The 26,188-nt window shown below is 40.2% G+C and overlaps 1 protein-coding gene and 1 pseudogene across 2 annotated transcripts; both read left to right on the forward strand.

Annotated features, from left to right (window-relative positions):
• The first annotated feature begins 3,380 nt into the window (after window positions 1-3,380).
• On the forward strand, window positions 3,381-13,855 carry LOC116194633 (putative inactive cadmium/zinc-transporting ATPase HMA3). 2 transcript variants are annotated; one of them, XM_031523484.1, is made up of 10 exons: window positions 3,381-3,524; window positions 4,092-4,358; window positions 6,890-7,147; window positions 9,950-10,047; window positions 10,452-10,707; window positions 10,937-11,074; window positions 11,253-11,580; window positions 11,666-11,868; window positions 12,044-12,249; window positions 12,335-13,855. In XM_031523484.1, exons 2-10 carry the CDS (start codon window positions 4,130-4,132, stop codon window positions 13,703-13,705), a joined length of 3,087 nt encoding a protein of 1,028 aa, XP_031379344.1. In that variant the 5' UTR covers window positions 3,381-3,524; window positions 4,092-4,129; the 3' UTR covers window positions 13,706-13,855. The 2 variants fall into 2 exon arrangements, with proteins under 2 accessions (XP_031379344.1, XP_031379345.1); XM_031523485.1 differs by having other exon boundaries at window positions 3,400-3,979.
• Window positions 13,856-14,074: 219 nt separating this feature from the next.
• LOC116193598 lies at window positions 14,075-22,361 on the forward strand (annotated as a pseudogene).
• The last annotated feature ends 3,827 nt before the right edge of the window (window positions 22,362-26,188 follow it).

Below are 26,188 nucleotides of genomic sequence, written 5' to 3' on the forward strand. Positions count from 1 at the left end.
CTTGTCAAATGATACTACGAGACTCTCTCATGTTCTTCCCAAGCTGTAACATCAGACTAGGGATGGATCGAAGAGGCTGGGGTTGGCAGTCGCCCCCTTCTAAAATTTTAACATTATATCAAAAATTATAAATTATTCTATCATTTTTAATGAAATTATTTATGTTTGTCCCCTCGACCAAAATCCTGAGTCAGTTCCTGTATCAGACGTAGCACTAACTGTTTTATATATTTGTTTTAAATTTACTTTTGCTGATCCCATGAATAATTCATGCGTCCAAATATTTATATAATAATGTGATACGTATCTTCACTATGAACTAAAAGGGATAAAAAACAAAAAAAAAACAAAAAACAAAACAGAAAAGAGGATCCTGATCTGTTCCCCCGAAGTCATCTTAACCGTTTAAAATTTTAACGATGCATAATTGAACAAAACCCAGGTCGACCTGGACGCTATCAAGAGGTATCGTAGCTTTTTTTTCTTTTTTTTTTCTTTTTTCCCGGGAAGTATCATTTCAAGAATAAGTTTTTTTCTGCCAAAGTTTTTCCTTTTTCCTTTTTCATTTTCTTTTCTTTTTTCCGATATCATGAATTTGAAAGTGATGAAGATAAAAATTGCTGACCACTCTGGCCAAAAACATATCTTACTGGCTACTAATAACTGATTAAGGAGCTAATGTTACATTTCAGGATTCAAGATTGATGTCTGAAAGAGATTCGACCACACCCCCCCTAAAAGCTCTCATAGTGTGAATGTTCTGCATTTACAATGACTCGAGCTCAAGATCTTACTTAAACGGAACAAGTGCTGAATGATTTGAATCAACCCAGTTTGATCTTTCTTTTCTTTTTCTTTTTCTTTTTTTCTTCTTTGTGAACTTTGGTTCAAGCCAAATAGCAGTTACAAGCCAAATAGCACTAACGGATTTCACCCAAAAAATGGCATTAACTGAATCAAGGGGACGAGGCTAATTGGGGCCTCTTAAAATTCCGGATATTTAGTGATGCCACAGCCAATGGCATTTCACACTAGCTAGCCTCGTATTCAGGATGCACCTGCCCTGATTATCGAGTGGAATAGCAGTTGCATTATTATGCCACTGAAACAAGAAATGACGATTACAGGCATATGACATACTTTTGAGCATTATGTGAAACAGAACTAGCACATGCAATATATATATATATATATACACACATAAATATAAAGACATTTTTTTTAATTTGTTCTAGGCAAATGGACCCTTTAAATAGGGCCCAGCAACAAATGGAGGCTCGAGTTCAGGCTTTGGGAATTCAATTTTAAGGAAATTAAATCTAGTTTGCTGTCGAGGCTCGAAATCTACCGCCATGAATGCTAGTATCTTACTGTGAAAGTGAAAGGGCCATTTCTGAAAAGATATCTAGAGATTGACATGCGATTTGAAACGTCACGTGAGGTGCTTGTGAATTTTTTTTTTGTGCTGTTAGTATACAGAAGTTCAGTGGGTCCCAACTAATCCAGTTTGAATATGATCGGCTCACTAAAGGATAAACGCTGAAACATTTGAACCAATCCATATTGGTTTGTGAATTAATCCCGCACATAGGGATGCATGCTACAGAAGTAGTTCTTAGTCAAGCTTTAAAAATGTGAAAATACTTTTCAATGTGCATCACCTAATATCCAGAAATTTAATGGGTCTCAACTAGTTTAGATTCGAGCTATCTAATCATGAAATTTCTTCATTTACAATACTTAAATTCGAGACCTTGTTTATATGTTGTTTGATTGAGAGTTTAAAACGTGAAGTATATCAAGTTTTCATTTATGATTTACCATATTGGAATAACTGAATACTTTAACTGCAGTAACTGAATAGAAGGAGCTGCATCTTAAAAGATTGACTGACTTGGGCTGAACTGGTATTTGATTGGTTTTGCTAATGGAAATCTATGAAGATACAATAAATGAAAAAAATGGTTGAATTTTATAGGTTGTTTTTTAGTGCATGTATTGAAACACTATATATTAAAGGATTAATAACCTTTTACAGTATGCTTTTGGTTAATACCCTTTTATAGTATGTTTTTGGTAGAATAACATTAAATTAAATTTTTTCAGCATCTTTCATTTTATAAGGTTTTGGTTAATTACGAGTCTTATAAATGGAAAACAAATCACGATTGAGAGGGTTTTACTCCTTAGTGGGGCGTCCCGACTCGAATCAGGATCAACTGAGGTTATTGAGCTTCCCGATGCCAGGTGGCGGTGCACATCTACAAAAGTAATTGAATATAATTCTATTCTGCATCAAGCACCGTGCACAAATGTTAGCAGTTCCATTGCAAGGACAACAAGCCAGCATAGTGTTCAGAAAAAGCTAATGAAAAGTACTTGTACCAACAACTAATTGGATGGTTAACTTGAGTGTGCCGCAAAGAATGTTGCGTCCGGCTCAAATTCAGCCCATTACATCTCATATGCTGCAATATTTTTCTCAACCCGTATAGAGGTATCGGACATAATCTTTTATATTGACGAACTTATCACATTACAATGATGAAATCATCTTTTACATCATTAGCTAAAATAAATCTATTAGATGAGAGATATGCCCAATTACAAATTCCAAGACTAAATCATGAAGGATCTATCATGTTGGCATCGAACGATACAATAGTGAGCTAGGGAAATTTAGACTAGGTCAACATTGAGGGTTGACCGACAGAGATTTTCTTCATCATACTATACGATAATTTAATCTCAAGATAGATTTCAGAGCTCCTCAAAAGCACCTAACTGGTCCAATACATTACTAGCGATGTATAGTATATTCTCTTCCCAATGGGACGATCATTCTACACACAATTTAAGTTTGGAGATACGTTCTGGACCTTGTTCATAACGGTTCGAGCCGGAATAAGGAGACGGAGGAAGAGGATGACAAAGAGAGGACAGACATAAAGTTAAACAAGGAGGAGGAGAGGAGGGGTGCAAATTACATCACACATTCTTACGAGACCACCCTTTCATGAGATTTAAGAAAAGTTAGCACAAATGCCTACAAATTACAAAAGCATATATGTCTAGTGAATGGATTCGCATGTGGAGTCCATTATTCTTTATTGTCCTCCATCCCTCCCTCCTTCCTCCTTTCAAAACTGATTCAAGATTCTCCACCACTATCCTTTCTTTCTTAGCTCATCGCCAGTATCCCAATTAATCTGATTTAATTCAATTCAGTATCCTATCCTATCATTCTTTGAGCAAGAAAATGGTATTTTCCTCCACTTCTCCCACAATTTCTGACTTTATTTTTCCTTTTTCTTTTTTAAAAAAAAAATTGAGGGAAAAAGAGAACTGCAACTGCCCCTCTCTCTCCCCTCCCTCTTTAAATATGACTCTGCATCTTCCATTTGTTGAATCACCACATCACAGCCCAACCTCAGTCCTCTGTTTTGCTCCCCTGTCTCTCCTCTGTTTTCATTGCTCTGAACAAGGAAGAAGGAGAAGCTCCAGGGGCTTCTCTTCGTAACAGGGTGAAACCTCCGTCTTCGGCCTCATTGAACCCAAATGGATTTCCCCTTTTTTGTCTCGGGTTTCTTGATTTGCTTGCATTCGAACATTACGCGTTTAGTCTTCCATTCTCACTAATTCTGAAACATCATATTAGCTATGTGTGTCTATCTGCTCATTCAGGGGGACATTTTTATATTTTTTCTTAAAAGTGGACCAAACCGATGAAAGACAGAATTGTTCTTGAGATTTTGAGTTGTGTAACATCTGTGTTCAAGTACTCATCTCTTTTTCTCTTTCATTCACATGATTCATGCTTATTTTCAGTTTCCCTTCCAGAAAATCTGTTAAGAAGAAAAACCGAAATTTCCTTTCGAACACTTTCGGCAATCCCATTCTCAAGATCATGCACAATTTGATGAAACAATCCGCGAAACCTAAGACATGGCCAGTTAAATAGAGTCGTGTCCAATACCCGGTTCGAGATCAACCCTTCAATTCCCTCAAACTCTTTCTCAGTTCGTAGATTCTGCTCCGACTGGAAATACTTATCATCTTCCATTAAATAGACGTAATTTTTTCACTATCAGGTACAGCAGGACAAACAAGAGCAAGGAGGACAACAAAAATGGATGAGCAGAAGAAGGCCAGTAGATCAGAAGGATCTGCTGCCGCGGCTGCCAAGAAGCTGCAGAAGAGCTACTTTGACGTGCTGGGACTGTGCTGCTCATCGGAGATTCCGCTGATAGAGAACATTCTCAAACAGCTCGATGGGGTCAAGGATGTGTCCGTCATCATCGCATCTCGGACCGTCATCGTAGTCCATGACAGTATCCTTGTTTCACAGACCCAGATAGGTAACTATTTGGAAAATGACTCAACTCTTACTTCTACTATCTTTTTTACCCCAGTTGTTTTGTTGTTCAACCATTTTTTTTTCATTTGTTTTATTTTTTTCTCTTGTTTATTTTCCTTATCTGTTTTTTAGCTAGTAGCCATTGCATCCACATTGGTTTCTACCTTGGTCCTACATGGTCAAAGGAATCTCTAATTATTAACTTCACTAGGGTTTAACTACAATTTTTTCTTGTTTTTCCTTTTTTTTCTTTAGATAGGTAATAAATATAGTTATAATATCTCAACATGAGAACTTCCCCAGAGACCAAGTCACGTAGAAAAGATGAAAAAGTGATTCTCATTTTCCGGAAGGAAAATCGTACCCCTCGAAGTAGATCATGGCAACCGCGCCTGTATGCACAGGGCATTTCGATCGGCAATGATGACCGGTTTCATCAATATGTATATGTCTTAGAGAGAAAATGAGGGAGGTGGTAGAACACTCTTTTTCTTATTTTGCACTTTTTTCGGTATGAACTCTAGTATTCGAAAATCCAATTGGACCCCTACTAATCCAGTCGAGACGGGGTCGGCCCACTAAGGGGTAAAGCTCTCCCAGCGTGAATTTTCTGCATTCACAAGGACTCGAACTCGAGACCTTGGTTAAGCGAAATAAGCGTCGAAACGGTCGAACAAACCCATGCTGGTATTTTCTTCCTTTGCACTTTGTTAGTTCAAAAATACATCCAAAAAAAAAACTATTGTTAATTTTATTGGTTTTTTTTTTTCGGCCATAAGAATTTATCAACTTTCTTTCTATGTGTTCATTTTGGACAAAGAAACAAACCTTAAACCGAAGGTTTTGGGAAAGTCGATGTGTCGTAGGCCTATTATGGCTAATTGATATTGACTTATGATATATACGGGTCCAAAATGTGATCGCCACTGTAAAATGTGACGATTACGATTCATTGATGTTTGTTAAAGTTCCCATTTTCATGATTGAGAGAGGTTGTCGCTTTCACAACTTTGTTCAATTTGCTACGAAAGTATTAAAGAGTAAACTAAAGTCGGTGGACACGAAACAGGTCGATAATCCTCTACGTAGCGGATCAAGCAAGTTCATTTTGCTACCGTGCTCCGATAAACAGCATCCTCCTTCTTATACTTATTATTGTCGTTATGATTATACTATTATTGTTATTATTATATTATTATTGTTATTACTAAATAACTTTTTCTTTTTCCTTTTCCTTTTCCTTTTCCTTTTCTTTTTTCCCACTATTTTTTAATTGAAGGGCACATAAGCATGCATTATTAGTTGCTTTTGCCGCTTTTGCCGCTTTTCCTGGCATTTTCTTGCAAAATCTGTGGAGAAAAGTTAATTGATACGTTTTTTATGATACGTATACATATTTTTCATGTGAGGAAACATGCCCACCATCTGCGATTGCTGGGTTGGAAAGAGTAAATGGACAAATCCAGCACCAGATAATACTTTTCAACAATTATTAATAAATATGAGTAGTCCGACGCATTATGCGAGTACACGAAAATATTAACAAAATTTAATTTTCTTACATTATAAATTGTAATTCATCGGGAGGACTTTTTTTAGATTGTTTAATTATTCAAGTTTTTTTTTTAAATAATTAATATTTATTTGAGAATTTTAAATTTTTTATTTTTAGTATAATAATTAAAAATGATCATAATTTTATATATTATAATGGACGATAATTAATATTAATATGTATATTATATTATAAAGATTGATAATGTAAGACGAAAAGTAAACTTAAACTATTCACAATAGATATGTGTCTGCGGCAAATCAAATTTATTCACGTAATCTTGATTAGGCGATATCTTTTTCTCTGGGTATATAATTGATTGATAAAGATTTAATTAATTAGAAGATTAATTCCGTGGGTCGCTTTTCCTTTTTATCTTTTTGTCCTTTCCTTCTTTTCACCTTTCTTTTCCCTTTCCCTCGAATTTTCTGTGTTTTCTGAATCGCAGTGGGAAAGACAAAAAGAATAACTTCAAAAATGAATTTCAAGAATATGTATCGGAAGTATTTCGACTTTCGAGAATGATAAATTTTAGAGTATATATATTAATTATATATTCCAGAGAAATAATATATCAAAAAAATGTTCCATTAAAGATTAAGATTTTTTTATATTAAAAAACAAGTATTTTACCTCTTTCTTAAAGTTAGCTAAAAATGAAAGTTGTATGACTTTCAAAATAATTTGAATTGACTATTTCTTTTTTCTGAAGGCTAAATTATGATTATTTGTTAATTTAATTGAAGTTTTCCTTCATAATACTTTTAAAATTTTGAAATATAAAAAGTAATTTGCGAAAATATGAAAAAAAAAGTTCATAAAAAAGGAACCATGGAGAGGGAATGACAATTAATTGTAGACATTTGAATTTCTCTGAGTTAGTATTGATTCTTAACATATTGGGCAAGCGAAACATCAAAATCGAGCCCTTACTAACATATTGCATTGAGTGACCGTATTTATTTCACTATGGACAGTGAACGCACTGAACCAATCTAGGCTAGAGGCGAACATCAAGATGAAAGGCGATGGAAGCCACAAGAAGAAGTGGCCGAGCCCTTACGCAATTGCTTCCGGTCTATTGCTCTTACTGTCATTCCTGAAGTACGTATATCGCCCGCTGGGGTGGCTCGCCCTCGGAGCCGTTGCTGTTGGCATCATCCCTATTGGTTTGAGAGCCATGGCGGCCATACGGAATATCCGGCTAGACATCAATGTCCTCGCCCTCATTGCAGGTAATTCGGAAATTACTTCTATATTCAGAAACCGTGCTATCACGTCCCACCTGTGCTATATCAATCAGCTCGTTTCATGTTTGGTCGATTGTCCCATATCTAAAGTTTTGTTACCTTACCTTATCTTTACTCCTCGAATATCCCAGAACTTACAAATACTTTATGGACGGACCAGATTTGTTGGACCCGCATGGTTTGAGTAATTAACTTGATAGTTTAAGGTCTTGTGAATGAAGAAAATTCTTAATTGGAAAAGTTTTATTTTCTTAGTGCACTGATCTGGCTCAAACTGTATTCAATAGATAATTGTTTCCATTTCTGTCTTCCAATATATGACTTTCTTTTTTTATTTGTTTTTCTATTTATAAATTAAATTCATAATTTTCACCAATGATTGTCTCAAAGTAAAGAATTTTCTGACTTAATATTAGTAAACATGCTTTTCTACTTTTCTATGAAGAAATAAACTAAGAAATGGAATGGAAAAATAGAGATGGAAATGAAAAAAAAATCATTCCTCTAATTAAGTAGATTTTCCATTATTATCCCCAAAAAGGTAAAAGTTGATATTCCAATAGAGATAGTTACTATAATTGTGGACATGATTCTGGACATTCATCATTCAAGGATAGAAGAATGCCATGTTCATCAAATATTGTGTGAAAAAAAAAAAGAAGTGAAGATCAAAGAAAAAAGATTTTGAAGCAATAAAGAAAACTAGCTTCTGTTATCTGTACTTGCCCTTCTGCATGCACAATGTTGCATTTTTTCGCAAACTTCAATAATTCCTTATTTAAAAAAAAATTGTCTCGATTTTTTAATCTTATAAAATTTGTTGATTTTTGAAAATAGATAACAGAGGAAATAATGGAAAAGATATTTTTTGTGAATCTGAGGATTTTAATATTATATGGAAATAATAGGTTTCATTTTAGGAAAAATGGTGACGGTCGTGAAAAGAAAATTTCTCTTAAATAATAGTATAAGATATAAGATAATGGGGAGCAAAATTAGAAATTTGTATAAATTAAAAGGAAGTTTAATGAATAGGAAATCTGTACATCATAATACTTAATGCATCTATATTATATTTGGTAGATGTTCCAAGAAATAAATACTCCTACTGTAAGTTCCCTACCATATTTCATGATATTTTATTCCATATGTGTATCTGTAGTTTGTAGCAATAAAAAGGCGTCCCATGCACATATAGCCGGCATATGGTTACTATCAGAAAGAATTTACGAACACACATACTTCTTCTTTTTAATTATTGATCAAACATAAAACAATTCATTCAGAAATTCATTCTACCCAAAACGTTATTATGATAATAATGAAAAAATTCTGTTGAATCATTCGTTATCCGAAAGCAACACCATACAACCCACTATTACCCATTTAATAACTAATAAAGGGGCACGGATAGTCTCAAAAAGTATCAAAGCTGAAATCTATTGGTTATCAGACGAGAGTATGCGTCGCTGCGATACACAATCTTTTGATTCACAATGATTTATTCTAAAAGGTTAATTTTGTTAGATTCAACGTGATATTTTATTACTAACAATTTATTATATCACTAACATATATTCCTTATTTTCTACGCGAAGAATACTGAAAATTCCCCCCCAAACGTCCCCGGCTTCCGCAAGTATATTGGGCCCTTTCTGTCTTCTCTGTACCATGAATGCTTGCATGATCGTTTTCCTCTGCCAATTGAAACCACACACTCTTTAGGCGTTCTTTTTGGCGGGGACCACAAATTTCTTGCTTCTTCTTTTTTTTTTTAAAAAAAAAAATCTTTTCTTCTATTAAAAAATGTCATATGCTGTCTAGAAACTCAAGAATTCCATATTTGTGATGTTAAGTATGAGACTCGTCTTCATTTAATAAGGTTAATCTTTTAGACCAAATAAGAGGTGTAGAAGTTCAACTTTGTAGTCTCTTGATTCCGAGTCAAATACTTTATCACTGCAACAAAAATCACCTTTTTTTCTACGGAAAAAGAAAAACCCACCTTTTTAAAAAAAATTCCTAGCTTTCGGTGCTTGCCTTTTGAAACTAGCAGCCATTGGATGCGATTCTAATCGGTTGGGGCCCAGTAACTTATTGAAGCATAATAAAACACTCGAAATCAAATCGAAGTGTGTGGAAAAATGGAGATTCGTGTGGTCATTCTTCATCCCGTCTCTATGAAATTCTGAATTCGATTCTTGTTTTTGGGGTTTCTCAGGCCTCTCCCCGTTTCCCAGCTCCATGCTCTCATATGCCTTAGCTTTTGAGCTTTCCTTATAACCAGAAAACCAAAAGGAAACGTCAATCAAAGCGTGTGGGTTTGAATGGCAAGTCGGAAAATTAATTGTAACATAATTTAATTAGTTTTTATTCCATCTACTCCTTGCACACTAATGTACGTATCGGACACAACCTCAATTCTCTGGACTGCTTCGGTCAGCAAGTGATAGAGAAATATAACAGTCTCTTCATCATTATTATTGAAGCCATAGTTATCTATCTGTAGTCCCCTTTTCCTTTTTACTCGTGCAACTATGAACTACCTAATCCAAAAGTTACCGAGAATAATCACTAAAAATTCGTATTTGTCCCATAAGGATGCACAAATGGCTCCTCGAATTTATCGGAAATCTTTGGGTGTCGGATTGATTTTGTAACCACAGGCTAGAAAAATCTCGCTTTGTGTAAAATTTGCACAGGAGTTTAGCAGGTCGAGGTCATGGTTCTGGTACCTTATGTTCATCTGATTGGTAATGTCTTAGATGTTTTTCATACTTGTGACAGTGACTGGGACGATCGCAATGCATGATTATTTGGAAGCTGCAACCATTGTGTTTCTGTTTTCGATTGCTGATTGGCTCCAATCAATGGCCAGCCACAAGGTATCAAACTTTTACTGCATACGGCTTTGCCGGGATCCTAGGGGGAGCGTCTTGGTCAGTTTTTAAACATACTGATGCTAAAGCTACCATGTAACGCATTTCAGATACAGCCTCTTCGGAAATATTTTTTGGAAGTTCTTTTGAAACATGTTTCTGCTCGAGTTTAATATAATTATGTTAATGCATTTGTGCTAGGTACAACTGTACATACCGAAGTTAGTTTTTATATGACATCTATATACCGTGCGCTATGTCATATATTTTCACAATTTCTACTCTAAAATTTAATTTTAACAATTAGAAAAAAGAGTTCTTTTAGTATTGATGCAATTCTGAACAGATCGTTCAGTGTTATATTCCGGAAAACATCGTCAAGAAATCCGAGTTACTGTTGTTTTAATCAGGCAAGAGCTGCAATGTCGTCTTTGATGAGCGTAGCCCCACAGAAGGCAACAATTGCAGAGACAGGAGAAGAAGTAGATGTCGATGAGGTTAAACTGAACACCATTTTAGCTGTTAAGGCCGGTGAAGTGATTCCGATTGACGGGATCGTAGTTGATGGAAAATCTGAAGTTGATGAGAAAACTTTGACGGGAGAGTCTTTCCCAGTTTCCAAGGAAAGGGACTTCTCTGTTTGGGCAGGCACCATGAACCTCAATGGTATTCCTCTTTGTCTTGTCCGTCTCTAGACATCTTTCACAATTCCGTGAAAATATTGGCATCTAAACAAAGGCATTGCTGTTTTATGTTGGATGACGACCTCGACTTTTTGAGCTTGATGATTGATATATAGAAATATACACAGTTTATCAGTCGATTATAATAGGTGATCATGGAATTCTTGGTGTATGTGTCTGCACTCAGATAGCTGTGACCTGAACTTTTGCAGGATACATTAGTGTAAGAACCACTGCCCTGGCCGAAGACTGTGTGGTGGCAAAAATGGCAAAACTTGTAGAGGAAGCCCAGAGCAAGAAATCGAGAATTCAGAGATTCATCGACAGGTTCGCACAGTACTACACCCCTGGTTAGTCAAACCGACATCTTTGTCTCGTTGAAACTTATGTTTCCTACGTAACAGTCTTGGTTAGTTTAGAATATTTCCAGTTCTCTGACTTCCCTGATCTGAGAAAATTGTGTCAGCAACTTATATGCAGCTTTCCAGACACCGAAATCGTCAATTTGTCATGTTTCTTGATTTTCAGCCATCGTGTTCGTATTTCTATGCGTCATGGTGATTCCCATTGCTTTACGTGTTCGGAATCGAGACTACTGGGTTGAACTGGCTTTGGTAGTCTTAGTAAGCGGATGTCCCTGTGCACTGGTTTTGTCCACCCCAGTGGCCACTTTCTGTGCCCTGACAAGAGCAGCGAGATCTGGCCTTCTGATTAAAGGCGGAGATTATCTTGAAACTCTTTCTAAGATCAAAACCGTGGCGTTCGACAAGACTGGTACTATTACAAAAGGCGAGTTTTTGGTGACAGAATTTAAGGTACTCTGCACAGAAATAAGCCGCGACACACTTCTCTACTGGTAAGATCAACGAGACCATTTCTTTCATTTGAGAAAGAAGATGGCACTATACATAAAAAGTAACTCATGAGAGGGATACTTGCAGGGTTTCGAGCATCGAGAGCAAGTCTAGTCATCCATTGGCAGCTTCAGTTGTGCAATATGGCAGGTCCTCTGGGATTGTACCAAAGCCAGAAGACGTTGAGGACTTCCAAAACTTTCCTGGTGAAGGGATCTATGGAAGGATTGATGAAAGAGATTTCTTCATCGGTAACAAGAAGATAGCCACCAAAGCTGGCTCTCAAATTGGTAACAACTGATATTTGTCAATTTCGTCCTTCAGAAACCCCCTTTATTCTCGTGTTGCACGTGAATCTCAGATCCATTTTGTTCAACCAGAATGGTCCGATAGCTTAACATCCATTGTGTTCTTAAGCATTTCGTTAATGTCTTCTCACCCTCTGCACATTTTACCTTTCTGCAGTTCCGAATTCAGGAGGAGACAATGCAATGGGAGGGAAAACAGTAGGATATATATACTTGGGAGCAGACCTTGTTGGCATGTTCAGTCTGTCCGATGAGTGTCGAACAGGGGTTATTGAGGCAATTAGAGAGCTTAAGTCGAGAAATATTCGAACTGTAATGCTAACAGGAGATTGCCAAGCAGCAGCAATGAATGCACAAAATCAGGTGCATATTGTTTGATTATTTATCATCTTTTTTAAGAACTTATTTTAACAGCAATAGTTTAGACTTTATGTGATAATGTTTGCAGCTAGGCAATGCCCTTGACCAAGTCTATGCTGAACTTCTCCCTGAAGACAAGTCGAAAATCATCCAACAACTTCAAACAAATGGACGGACCGCCATGGTGGGAGACGGTATTAATGATGCGCCGGCATTGGCAACTTCTGACATCGGCATTTCAATGGGTATATCAGGCTCTGCACTTGCAACTGAAACCGGGCATGTGATTTTAATGTCAAATGACATCAGGAAGATACCAAAAGCCATAAACCTTGCGAGGAGAGCCCACAGGAAAGTGACTGAGAATGTCTTCCTGTCTTTCCTCACGAGGGTGGCCATCCTTGCACTGGCTTTTGCCGGCCATCCACTTGTTTGGGCGGCGGTTCTGGCTGACACAGGAACGTGCCTACTCGTGATAATGAACAGCATGCTCTTGTTGCGAGGGCAACACAAACATAGGCATGTGCAGAAGTGTTCCAGACAGTCATGTGGGGCTCCAAAAGAGCAGAGATGCATTTGCGATGACATCTCATCGGATCAGAATCATCAGCAATGCTGCAATGAGAAAAGCTGCACTTCTTCAGTTTTACCTCCGGTCCACCCTCATCACCCCCATGAGTCAAAGGGCAAGGTGCAACAGAATTGCTGTGAGTCGACAAAGTGTACTTCCAAGCAAAGATGTACGGGACAAAAAGTTTCTTGTGAGCCAAGAAGCTGTAGTTCTGTCCAGAAAAGTGCCAGAGAGTGCCATCCGAGCCAGTTCACCACAAGTGAAGGTGAGATTATCGAGATTCCAAGCTCTGGTAGGAAGCAAGGGTGTTGCACCGGCAATAGCACCGCACCTAACCGGGCCCAGTCTGAATCTGGGACTATTAACGCTGCTAACCATTCCTCGGAGAGTGCCCCGAGCTGTTGCTCAGGGAACAAATGCTCAAAGTCCCCAACCCCAAAGACCAATGTTGTTCACGCCGTAAGTGATGGCATAGGCGATGCAGACCGTTGCTGTTCCAGAAACTGTGACACGGTGAGGGGAAAAGCCATGACATGCTGTACCACCAATGATCTGGAGAAAAACCTTCACGCCCCTGCATCTACATGTAGGCCGATTCATGGGGGCCACTGTGATCAGACCCATTACAGTGACGAGCAGAGAACTTCATGCGGGTTGCAGGGTTGTGCTAGTCCAGGACCCCACTGTGAAAGGGACTGTAGTTTACCGAATGAACTGGGTCCCCATCACACCGAGATAGCGACAGCTCTGCATGCTTGCTGCAGTCTGGAGAACAGAGAGATTGGCGGTTGTTGCAGGAGCTACATGAAGGAATGTTGCAAGAGCCATCATGGCCATTTGGGACATCATGGATTCGGAGGATGCTTGACTGAAATAATTATTGACTAGGAAAATTGGGACAACAACAAAATAATTAGTAGTATTTACTTTTTTTTTCCCTTTTCTTTTTGAGCAATTAAGAATTTTGATGATATATGAAAATGGAATCGTGGCAACAAAATCATCAGTGAAAGGAAAAGATCTTCTCATGTCGCATAATTCTGGTAAATTCTTGTTTTGGAAAGACATTTCAAGTACTAATTAATTAATTTACCTAAGAAGATTACTTATGGTCTGGGAGAATAGTGACGTACATATATCATATGACTATCAACCGATTGGTGCCAGGGGAATAACTTAAAGCGACTTCATCCCGCCAAGTTATCCTATTGTTTGAATGAAATTAGAGTTGTTCACTCAATTTCCGTAGCCACAACGATGCTCTCAATGGATCTCGATAAGCTGCTCTTGCAGTCATGGAGGTATGGAGGCATCTCTGCTTACTTTTTTTCTCTAGTTAATCACATATATTGGGTTTCTCGGCAGTGGTTTATTGATGAAGTATGTATACGTTAAACATAGTGCCCGATGACCATAACCCGAACTCGGATAGGAGCCATTTAGCATGCCCTTAACTGCCGATGATAGTTTTTCTCATTTCCCTGGCAATGTTACTTGGCTATGTAAACTGGCAGAACCACCATTGACGGTCCCATATGCTCAGGAAATTCAATAAGATGGACTGAAACATCCAGCTTAAAGAAAGGGTGATTTCTTGGTTGTGTTGTGCCGTGCTCCTAATTTCCCGGCCCCATTACCTTAATGACCAGTCCAATAGTCCACTAACAAAAAAAAAGCTGAGCCAATTTCATTGGGATAAATTGGTGAAGGAGAGCCAATGACATTGATATTACTCGGTGAAGGATGGTATAGTTGTATCCTATTGAGGGATCGTCAATATTACTTTGGCCTTTGTCCTTTCCTACATATTTACGGCTATATTCTTAAACCAATCATAGCGTCCTTAGAATCTCAGTGTCTAATTTGTACATTCTTTAGCTGTCATCATCAACCTTGATTGCTTTTGACCTTTAACACGACAAACATCCCTCAGTGGAGGAATCCGAGGATCAGGGATGATGCTTTTGTTAGCTGTGTCTCAAGGACATGGAAAAATCGAGTCTTTGACTAGTGTCTGTCTGAAACCTGTTAGTTGGTTGTCTGTCAAGTAACTGTCTCTTGACAGTTTAGTTACTTGTGTGTCTGGTTTGAATTTCAAATGTTAGCCGTAGGTAGCAGTTACTTTCTGCTTGTTTGTGTCTATCATGTTCAGTTAATGAAAGTTCTCTCTTTATTCACCCCCACTCTTCTCTTTTTCTCAGTCTGTTCTCTGATTTTCTGCAAATGTGCAGTAAGTGAGTGATTTGAGTGTGTATATTCAAGCACATCTGCTTGAATCACTGTGAGTAAAAGGGAATAACAGCTTTTATGGCAAAATACTTACCAAAATATGTGGAATATTCTTCCCAAATTGATACCTGAACCGTGCAAATTGCCTCTTCACTACCCGGGATGATTAAATCCATGATGTGGCGTGCAACAAACACATGAAGTGCGATTCCCACTTTAATTCGATTCCCCCCTTTTCTCTTTGCCGTCAGCAATTGAGATGGACATGACTGTGCTAAGCAGATGGATATAGGCTTCCTTCTTAAACAGGTACCCTTCATTAAGTAGAACTCCATTATGTCTAAGGAAGGGAAAAAGGGCTTTCAATTGAGCAAGCTTCTGAAACATGAAATAACCTGCTACTGCTCTGCCTCATAATGTCAATGCCGTTGTGTATATCTTGTCTTCCGCATAGAGAACTGTGATGTGACAAATGCGGTTTTTGCATTCAGGACAAGGGCTAGGAAGGAGGAACTAATGGATGGGGAGAGGGGGAGACAAGAGGGCAGGACCAGTTACAAAGCTGCAGATGAGCCACTTTGATGTGCTGGGGATCTGCGTTCCTCAGAGATTCCCTTGGTCGAGAATATTCTGAAATCGATTGATGGGGCGAAGGATGTTTCTTTTATTGTTGTCTCCAGGACAGTCATTGTGGTCCATGACAGTCTCCTCGTCTCTCAGACTCAAATTGGTATGAAGGGAAAAACCATTTTCCTCTTGTTTTTGTTTTTTAAGCAAGCAGTACATTGTCGGTGTTATGTTATATTTCGTGGTTCAGTGAATGCGCTGAACAAAGCAAAACTAGAGTTCCGAAGTTCCGAAGTTGATGAGAAAACTCTGACTGGAGAGTCTTTCACAGTTACAAAGCAGATTGATTACTCAGTTTGGGCCTACACCATCAATCTGAACGGTACTCTCGACATATATGGATGTTGAGAACTTTCAGTCTTACCTACAGTCTCTGCAGTCTTGAGAAAAGAAATACAAACTTGTGCCAAACTTTGCAGGTTATATTAGTGTGAGAACAGCGACTCTAACTGAAGATTGTGCAGTGGCTAAAATGGCAAAGCTAGTCGAAGAAACTCAGAACAAGAAGTTGAGAACTCAGAGATCCATCGATGATTTTGCGAAGTTTTACACACCAGGCATTCAGTTAAGAAAGTACCTGTCAGCACCCCATTTTGGTCCACCGGCTCTAGGACAGGACATCAGCAAGGTTCCCGACTAGGACTCCAGAGCTCTAACAAAAAATGGCGAGGGCAACATATGAAATTTTGTGGCACACACGGTTGGTCCCGAAAAGTAAGACACGAATTATCAACATTCAAACCGAAGGCCGTAGACAAAAAGGAACTCACATCTCTGTATTGTATTCTTCGGGATCAAGGAAAAATGTCAGAGAGACCAAAAGGCTAATGAGAAGTTCTAAAACATGTCATCCCCAGGAACCACTGGTCTCAGCTCTGTTCTTTCTGCTTCGCGCCAGCTCTGGTCACAGGGTTGTGTACAAGACATCCTTTCCTCCCTTCCTCTCCTACGACACGCCATCCCTCTTCCTTCTCTGATTCCTTTTTTTTCTTCTTTCTTTTTCTTCCGGCAACTGTGGAAACTTGCTCTGCAAAAAGCCTACCCGATTCAATCCCATCATGCGCCTCTCCATGATCTTCACGCAAGCCAACCTGCAACTCCCCTCTGCTTACTCTATCCTCTGCAGTGGCCATGCTCTGAACGCCCATGCTCCATCACGCTCTGCAGTTCCTACCTTCTGCAGTCAACAGCAGCACGCAAGAGCTCCATCACAGCCAGCTTCTCGAGCTCCCGGGCCTTCCTCCTTCAGGATCATCAATCACCATCCATCCCTCTCCATTCCTAGCGGCTCAACTGACAGCTCTGGACCTTTTTCTCAATTCTGCCATCTCTCTCTCTTTCTCTTTGGCTAGGGCCAACAGAAGAAAAGAAAAAAAAAAAAGGGGGAAAACAGAAAGGAAAAAAAACTGAAAAGAAAAATGAAAAAGAAACCTTCAGCTGACCCGAGGAAAGGAGAAGAACCTTGAGCTGGGCTCTGTTTTTTTTCTTTTTCTTTTCTAGGATCGAACCTCACCCCTCAGCTCACGGACAGACCTCACTCCTCACCCTCACCTCCATTCTCCCTGAGCTCATTCCCGGTTTTTCCTGCAGCTGAATCCCCTCAACCCTCAGCTCACTCCCTCACTGACTCCCCCAGTTCGCTCTCAATCTCACCCCCAGCTCAGCTCCGACGAGCTCCCACAGCTGAAACAACTGAAACCGGCTTTCCCTCAGCTTCCGGACGCCCTCAGCTCGCCTCCATCTCACCATTCCCTCAGTTGACTCCCGGTCAACTCACTCAAGCTACACGTTCATCTTTCTGCACTGCCGCCACTACCGCCCCCGCCTGTCATTTCCAGAATTCGGTCCAGACCTCTTTCACTGCCCGTGTCAGAGACATTCCCTCGCAAATTCAGACTGCTCATCTTGTTCTGCCAATAGTGCCACGCCGCACTTCATTCCCATACCGGCTCAAGACCTCGCTATTGATCACTGCTTGTTGCATCTCACACTCCGACCTTCAATGGCAATTCTCTTACATTGTTGTCTTACGGAATCTACCGTTCTCAACCGGTATTTTGCCTTGCCTTGACGACTGCATACATCATCCTGATTTGTTCTCCACCTCCTGCTCCCAGACCAGCAAGAACAAAAGCTAAGTCTCCCTTTGCTGTCCCACTCTTCCTTTGATTTGTTGCGTCTCTAATTTATACCTCGTTTTTCTCATCCGTTTCAGCTTGGAATTGAAAGAATATCGAAGCTTCCCGAGTTCCTCCCGATGTAAACACACGAGAGGTATAAATCCCGACTTAGCGGCAAACATAGGGCCTCATTTCCATGTGCTAATGTTTGTTCAAATGGTGATAACATGAAATAAGCGTTCGTGAACCATGTCGGTGAATGGGATTATTCCAAACTCGATTTTTATAAAATTTTCAATCTGTTTCAGTTCAGTCCCTGCAACTCTTTTTTCCAGATCGGCCCTAAACTTTCAGATCTGTTTCAATCAAATCCTGGATCATTTTCAGTATTTTCCGCTCAGTCACTGAACTTTTCAGACGATACAGACCGATCCAAAAAACTTGTCAATCTGTTTCAGTTCAACCCCTGCAACTCTTTTCACTTTTTCCAGATTAGTCCGAGACTTTCAGATCTGTTTCAACTGAACCCTGGGCTATTTTCAACATTTTCAATTCAGCTACTGAACTTTCTAGATAATTCAGATCCGTCCAGAGAACTTTCCACCCATTTTCCGTTCAGTCCCTGACGTTCTTAACAAATCCAAAATGGCCCCTAGCTGACATTTCACATTTTCAAAGTTGTCCCTGACTTTTTAAGCTGTTCCAAATCAGCCCCCGGAATTTTAACCGAATTTTCAAATCAGCCCAAGTCCTTTTGAAATTATTCAATTCAGTCCTTGGACATTTTTTTAAGGAATAAAAAAGGAGGATTTCCAACTCGTCCTACTTGGGTCCCCGACCGACAATATGCATGTCCTTTTAATACGTTTTTGTCTTGCTTTTATGCGTATGTGGCATGGCTATGTGTGTGTATGTTTCTCTACTTCCATGAGTCGGCGTCGTTTTATCGATTCCGTCAATATTATGTTTGTGTATGCTTACATGCTTGCATGCGTTTCTCGTGATCATGGCGGTGCCGGCTTTGTAAAATATGTGTTATAATCGTGACTGATATATGATTGCATGCAACCGTATTTTTTTTGTTTGGCATTGATTGAATGATAAATTATATGTTAAAACGCATTAGTTTTAGTTAATGTGTATGGATTTGGGTATCGGTGACTATCTCGGGCCCACAAGTTCCAAGAGTGTATCGGCCATCATTGACCGGTCATCCTTGGCCTTCGGGGACCAATCTTTGTCTTCGTGTCACAAATCGCTTCATAAATCCGTAGTATCCAAGGCATAGGAGGGTAGTTACTAAAAGAATTCCACATATAGGGAAAGGGACGTGTAACTAGGCTAAATAAATCATTCGGCTTTAAACAAAAAGCATAAATCGAAAAATTACCAATAATCGCGTCGATAATTTAGAATGGGCTTATCTATTGATAAAACGCGAAATTTGACTAATCACACACTTGGCATGGTTGAAACGAGATCAAATAGGCAAAAAGGAATAGGCTTTGGGTTTTCAAGTGAAAAACATGTTTTTGGCATAATTTGTTAACGCCGCACTATCGCAGTGCAGAACAATCTAAAACAGACCTACACTTACTTAGTTGGCCTAGTACTGCGCCTGCCCATGTCTTGTTTATGCTAGGAAATTGTTTGCCAAACAATCCCGGTATATAATTGGCTAATCACGTAAACTTGACACTTCATATACAATTTGTCTGTTTTCATCTGTTTTTGTCCGTTTGTGCATGTTTTTATCTGTTTTTGTCCATTTTCATCTGTTTTATTGCGGTTCGAGCCCTAGCCCATAGGATATGATGCACATGGGGTCCAATTCCGGCCATTCACAACAAGTGCACGCAACCCGAGTGCGGAATCGGGACTTGCCTCGACTTACTGCTTTGCTCCTAGTAGTGTCTATGTGGAAGACGACTCGGATCGGGTAGGTAAGGCGTGGCCGGACATGACCTAAGAGTTCGACCGATCCCATGGCTATCACAAGAGTCAAACGACTCTTCTGTTATCCGTCAATTCAGTTGGACCCGACCCCCGGCTCTCTGAGCTCGCGTTGCCTTAATTTCAATCTCAGTCATTCAAAATCACGCGGTGAGAACGAGTAGAATATTTGGCCTAATGCAAACTGACCTGGTCCATGTACTGTGTCGCGTTTGTATTCTGTATCTACTTGAGAGCACATTGTAAGAACATCTCCTATATATTTATTCGGTCGTTGTAAGGACCCCGGTTGGTGAGTAAACGGTCTGAGTGTTTCATCAAAGTTACGGTGTCAAAAGAAGTGAGGAGTGTGCAACCTAATTCTCGCGGTAAATGAAGTAAAACGGCAAACCCTAGACAAACAGACTACCGAAAGGGCGTGCAGGATATAGGCCCGCACGTAATAGAACTCCCGAATCCGGAATTTTCGGTTTCGTAAGACTAATGCCTTAGCAACTAGGTGTACCACGTACCCCTAGGCTCGGGTAACTTGCCGGCCCTCGACCTTCGGGTCGTAAAATAGCAAGTGGCGACTCTTTCTCACGTGTGTCCGTCACGTGTCCCCACAGGAAGGTGGACACTCCCAAGCCGTGGGATGAAGCACGCATGCGGACCACGACGAGATGAAATTCGGATCTGCACAGGTACGAAATTAGAAAGTTTTGTATTTGGAAGGATTTATGGGACACTTCCTGTCATTCTTTGCAGTGGTTTTGGTCACATCAATAGCCTTTGCAGTAATTCCTATGGCTACGTAGGTCCCTGACCGAGACCGCTGGCTTCACTTGTCATTGGTAGTATAATTAGTATTACTAAGTGCATGCCCATGTGCCTTGATCCTGTCCACGCCCATAGCCACTTTCTGTGCCCTAAGATAGGCAGCAGAACACGGTCTTCTGATCAAAGGAGATTATCTCGAAACACTCGAGAAGGTCAAGACTGTGGCCTTCGATAAAACTGGCACAATCACAAGAGGTCATGCTCTCTATGTCTGAGTTTTGGTCCGTTCACGCAGAGGTAACCTTGAAGACTCTGCTCTACTGGTAAGACTAGCATTTATTTTTCTACGAGTTAGTCTTTTGGATTGATTAGGCCTCGTTAAAACTAACTTTTAACTTGAAAATGAAGGGTTTCGAGCATTGAGAACAAGTCTAGTCATCCACTGGCAGCTCATCTAGTACAATATGCGAGGTCCTGCAGTGTTGAACAAAAGCCAGAGGATGTTGAAGATTTCCAAAAATTTTCCGGGTGAAGGAATCCATGGAAAGATCGACGAAAGAGATGTCTTCATCAAGAACAAAAGGATTGCCATCAGAGCTGGTACTGAAATTAGAAAAGCTACTAATCTCATATATCAGTATATAGTCCTTTGAACTCATGAGATACTGTCGGCTCCTCTCTTACATGACAGTTCGTGGTACTTTTCTTCTTTTAATCTCTTACAGATCCAAGTTTATGCGCTGATGCAAAAGAAGGGAGAACTGTTGGGTATGCATACGTTGAAGCAACCCTTGTTGGAATTTTCAAGCTCTCAAGAGAATTGGAAGATTCCGGCCGCCACAACTCCAAGAGCGAGCCGCCATTTCAGTGGGTTGTAGATGTACTTGAGGAGGGACAAAAGAAGCAGCACCCAGACGCAATGGCATAAGTGCTCGGCCACTTCATCTTGGGATCAAGACCTTCTCCGCTCCCTTTGATACTTGCCTCTAGTCTTGCTTTGTTCAGCACATTCACTGAAATCACAATAAAAAACATAACACCGACAATGTACTTCACGCGTAAGAAACAAAAACAAGAAAAAAATGGTTTGTCTTTTTGTACCAATTTTAGTGTGAAAGCAAGAACCGCCATTAACAGTTCTCTATGTGGGAGACAAGATATACACAGCGCATTGATCTTACGAGGCAGAGCAGTAGCACCAGCAGCTTAATTCATTATTCATGTTTCAGAAGCTTGTTTAATTTGAAGTCGTTTTTTCCTTCCTTGCGCTTACAGAAATAGTGGAGTTGTATTTAATGAAGGGAATCAGTGCAAGAAGCTATTCATGTGAGCTCTTTCGCTTGAAGGACACTTTTCCGAACTGATGTTACCAAAGCAATCGAACGGCTGAAATCACTAAATATCAGGACTGCAATGCTCACTGGGGATACTCAAGAGGCTTCCATTTATGTACAAAAACAGGTCCTACTCTACGGTCATTGGGAATCACATTTTATTAACCGATCTCCATTTTTCAGTTTTACTGTCTTTTGCATTTTTCAAAAAAATTACATCTTCATCGAATTATCATTGACATTTACATTTTGTTTAATATGCAGATAAATAATGCTCTGGAGCTAGTATATGCCGAGCTTCTACCCGAAGAGAACTTGAAAATCATTGAAGAGCTCAAAAAGGATGGACTGACTGCAATGGCGGGAGACGGCATAAATGATGCTCCCTTGTTGGCTGCTTCGAACATTGGCATCTCAATGGGTATATCAGGTTATGCGCTAGCAATAGAGACTGGACATGCAATTCTCATGTCAAACTACATTCACGTAGAATCACGCAATCCCACTTTCGGCGTTGGCTAGGTGAATCTCTTACGAGATTAGGGTATTGTCAGGCATGCCGGGGTGCAGTCCCAATGATTGGTAGCGAAAACCACTAGCCGACCTCACCGAGCTAGAGCGCAACTCCACAGCTCGGAAGTCCGTAGGTCTAGTCGACACCTGGGTTTAGGAGAGATGTCTTGGAGTAGTTGACGATGATGTTCAGACGATTACGCTGCTCGAGGATTTGGTTGTTAGGATTCTCCCCAAATACGAGCGAGTGCTAACAATACAATGACGCCGAGAGAGACGGCTAGAAGCCGGTCTTTAGTGTAGCTCACGGCTTGGATTGGCTCGTTAAGGATTTGGATAGCTTCACGGCTGAGTTAGCCGGAAGTGGAATGAAGTACTGGATCTCGGCTATTAGAAGCTGAAAATAGTGAGCTTGGGTCAGGACCTTAACTCATGGATGACCTCCTTGATCAAGAACCAAGTTGGGTAGAAGGATATGCCGATGGATTGGCGAGATTGCCTCGGAAGGCTATTGCATGATAAGGAAAATAGTGCGGGTAAGATAGATATTGAAGTGCGGTGCAATAAAGTAAAGATAAGATAAAGGTGCGTGGCGTAGAGCCGTTTTGTGGTTGATATCAGGGGTGGGGAATATCAATAGACAGACTCAACTTAAATAGGCTAACACATGAGTGCCGCCCAAGACTAGGAAAATGAGAACCTAGCAACCTAAGCAACTAGCTAATACCTAGAACTATGTAGGAAATGTCTTCCACTTATTACCTAAAGGGGAAATTATGTCATATATCTCATGGTTTAACCTTTTTTAAAATTTATCTTATACTTTAAAAATTGTCCAATATATCACATGGTTTACATTTTTCTCCAAATCTATCCTGCCGTTATATCTCCATCAATGCTTAACGGTCTTGCCACTGTAGCCCTTTTTATTCGGGATAGATTTGAGAAAAAAATTAAAACAATGTGATAGATTTGTAGCCTACTAACGTTTCATTAACAGAAAATATAACGCCATGATAGATTTGGAGAAAAATGTAAACTATGAGATATATTGGACAATTTTAAAGCATATGATAGATTTGAAAAAACGGTTAAGGCATTTGCAGACCACCCACTTGTCCGAGCCGCAATCCTGGCTGATACCAAGACATGGCTGGTCGTGATCCTGAATAGCATGTTCTTACTATGGGAGAATCATGGAGATAGACTCAAACAGAAGCATTGTAGAAGACTTCCTGCTCCGGTTGAAGAAAAAACAACAGCTGATTAGATCTCATCGGGTTAGAATCGCCGCTACTGTTTTGCCTTAAACAATTGTGGCTCTGGTCTCTCCTTGTAGATGACTCATCTCTTATTACTCAAGCTCAAGTACCCGATAGTGAAGGATGTAGGGGTTATTGCAAGTCGGGAAAGTGTCCTTCCGAGCTAAAGAGGTCACAAGAAAAGGTTACTTGCGAGTCAAGATGTTGTCCCCACAAGCAACCTGAAACAAAGCCAGTTACTTGCCGGTCAAGAAATTGCTGTCCTGAGAAGAGATACAATTAGAAGGCAACTGCTGATGAGATCTCGTTGGGTCAGAATCGCCATAACTGCTGTGGTGTAAACAATTGAGGCTCATCTCTTGTTCCTCAAGCTCAAATGCCCGACAGTGAAGGACAGAGCATTTGTTGCAAGTCCAGAAAGTGTCGTTCCGAGGAAAAGGGCTTACAAGGAAAGGTTGCTTGTGAATTAAGATGCTGCCCCTCCGAGCAGTATGAAACAAAATCTCAGACTCAAGGAGCATCTGTTCTGGAATCGAAAGCGCTAAACTGATAGGCATAGGCTGTTGCTTCCGAGGGAGATGCAGCATGGCAAATGATAATGCTCCAGCAGTCTATGCTTCTGGGTATATGGAGGAGAGTGACCTCAATGCACGTGGACAATCAGTTCTGGGACACACCGAACCAATTCAGCATGACAGTGACATCGAATCCACTCTTGCTCACGAGAAGATCACACTACTGGTGATGACCAGTCAAGTCCGTGGGTGTTGCAAGAATAGCTGCGAGAAGGAATGCTGTGGAGGCTTTTGCTTGTCCGGAATAGTTAACTGCATCGGTAAACGTAGTTTAAGCAGTTTAGTTTAACCATTAAGCTCAGAGAAGGCTAAATCTTTTCCATTTTCATATTACCGTTAGACTGACCTTGGAATATTTGGACTAGGTAAATCATGTTACTCCTTTGCTTCTTTTCAAGTAGTCTACAAACCTATACTGACTTTGGAATATTTGGACTAGGTAAATCAGTCTAATGGTAACATGAAAATGGAAACATGTGAGCCTTCTGTGAGCTTAATGGTTAAACTAAACCGCTTAAACTACGTTCATCTATGCAGTAACTATTCCGGACAAGCAGAAGCCTCCACACAGCTGTTCTTGCAACACCCACTGCCTTGGCAGGTCTTCACCAGCAGTGTGATTTTCTCGCGAGCAAGACTGGATTCAATGTCCCTACCATGCTGAATTGGGCAACTGTTCTTGCCGACACAGGGACGTGCCTACTTGTGATAATGAACATGATGCTCTTATTGCGAGGGCGCTACAAACACAGGCATGTGCAGAAGTGTTCCAGACGGTCATGTGGTGCTCCAAAAGAGCACAAATGCATTGCCAGTGACATCTCATCGAATCAGAATCACCGGAAATGCTGTAACGAGAAAAACCGCTATTCTTCAATTTTGCCTCAGGTTCACACTCTTAGCCCCTGCGATGCAAAGAGCACTGCACGACTGACTTGCTGTGAGTCGATGAAGTGCATTTCCAAGCAAAAACGTGCGGAACAAAAGGTTTCTTGGGAGCCAAGAAGTTGTAGTTCTGTCCAGAAAAGCACCAGAGAGTGCCATCCGAGCCAGTTCACCGCAAATGAAAGTGAGATTATCAAGATTGCAAGCTCTGTATGGAAGCAAGGGTGTAGCACCGGAAATAGTGCCGTACCTAGCAGAGCACACAGTAAAACCTGTGGCTGCTAAGGCTACTAACAATTCCTCCTAAGAGAGTGGCCAGAGCTGCCGCTCAGGAAAAAAAATGCACAAAGTCCCCAAGCCCAAAGACCAAAGTCGATGATCATTGTAAAGCCGACGCGGACAGTTTGCTGTCCTCGAAGCTGCAAGACTGTGAATGGAAACACCGCGATTGCTGCTCCACTTACGATTTGGAGAAAAACCTCCAACTTTTGAGCGTTGAGATCTACTTGTGAGTTGACCCATGAGGGCCACTGTGACCGGACCAAGTACGGCGACAAGCAAAGAACTCCATGCGGGTCGTGGGGTTGTCTTAGTCCAGGACTTTATCAGTGTGAAAGGGACTGTGGTTTACCGAATGAACTGGGTCCCCATCACACAGAGACAGCGACGGCTCTGCACGCTTGTTGCGGTCTGGACTCTGGAGAACAGAGAGATTGGCGGGACTGGCGGGTGCTGCAGGAGCCACATGAAGGAATGTTGCAAGAACCGTCACGGCCATTTCGGACATCATGGATTTGGAGTATGCTTGACTGAATTAATTATTGACTAGGAAAGTCAGGCCAACAACAAAATAATTAAATTAGTATTTTTCGTTTCAATTTTTCGAGCAATTAAGAATTTTGATGATATATGAAAGTGGAAACTATGGCAAAATAATCATCAATGAAAGGAAAAAAGTTCTTCTCACATCTTATGATTACGTCCTTTCTTGATTTCGAGATAGAATTTAAGAATTAAATAATCTACTGATAAGATATTTTAACGGTCTCTGGCAGAACGATGACGCACGTATATGGTTTGACTATATATAAACCGATTAGTTAAAGGCACTTCA

This window comes from Punica granatum, chromosome 2 (assembly GCF_007655135.1).
Source record: "Punica granatum isolate Tunisia-2019 chromosome 2, ASM765513v2, whole genome shotgun sequence".
Lineage (NCBI taxonomy): Eukaryota > Viridiplantae > Streptophyta > Magnoliopsida > Myrtales > Lythraceae > Punica > Punica granatum.

Excerpts from the sequence above, each read along its gene's own strand:
- LOC116194633 (XM_031523484.1), top strand. The coding sequence starts at position 4,130 with ATGGATGAGCAGAAGAAGGCCAGTAGATCAGAAGGATCTGCTGCCGCG. Across the intron at positions 10,708-10,936 it reads AGGCACCATGAACCTCAATG|GATACATTAGTGTAAGAACC; the intron begins GTATTCCTCTTT and ends GAACTTTTGCAG. Across the intron at positions 11,075-11,252 it reads CGCACAGTACTACACCCCTG|CCATCGTGTTCGTATTTCTA; the intron begins GTTAGTCAAACC and ends CTTGATTTTCAG.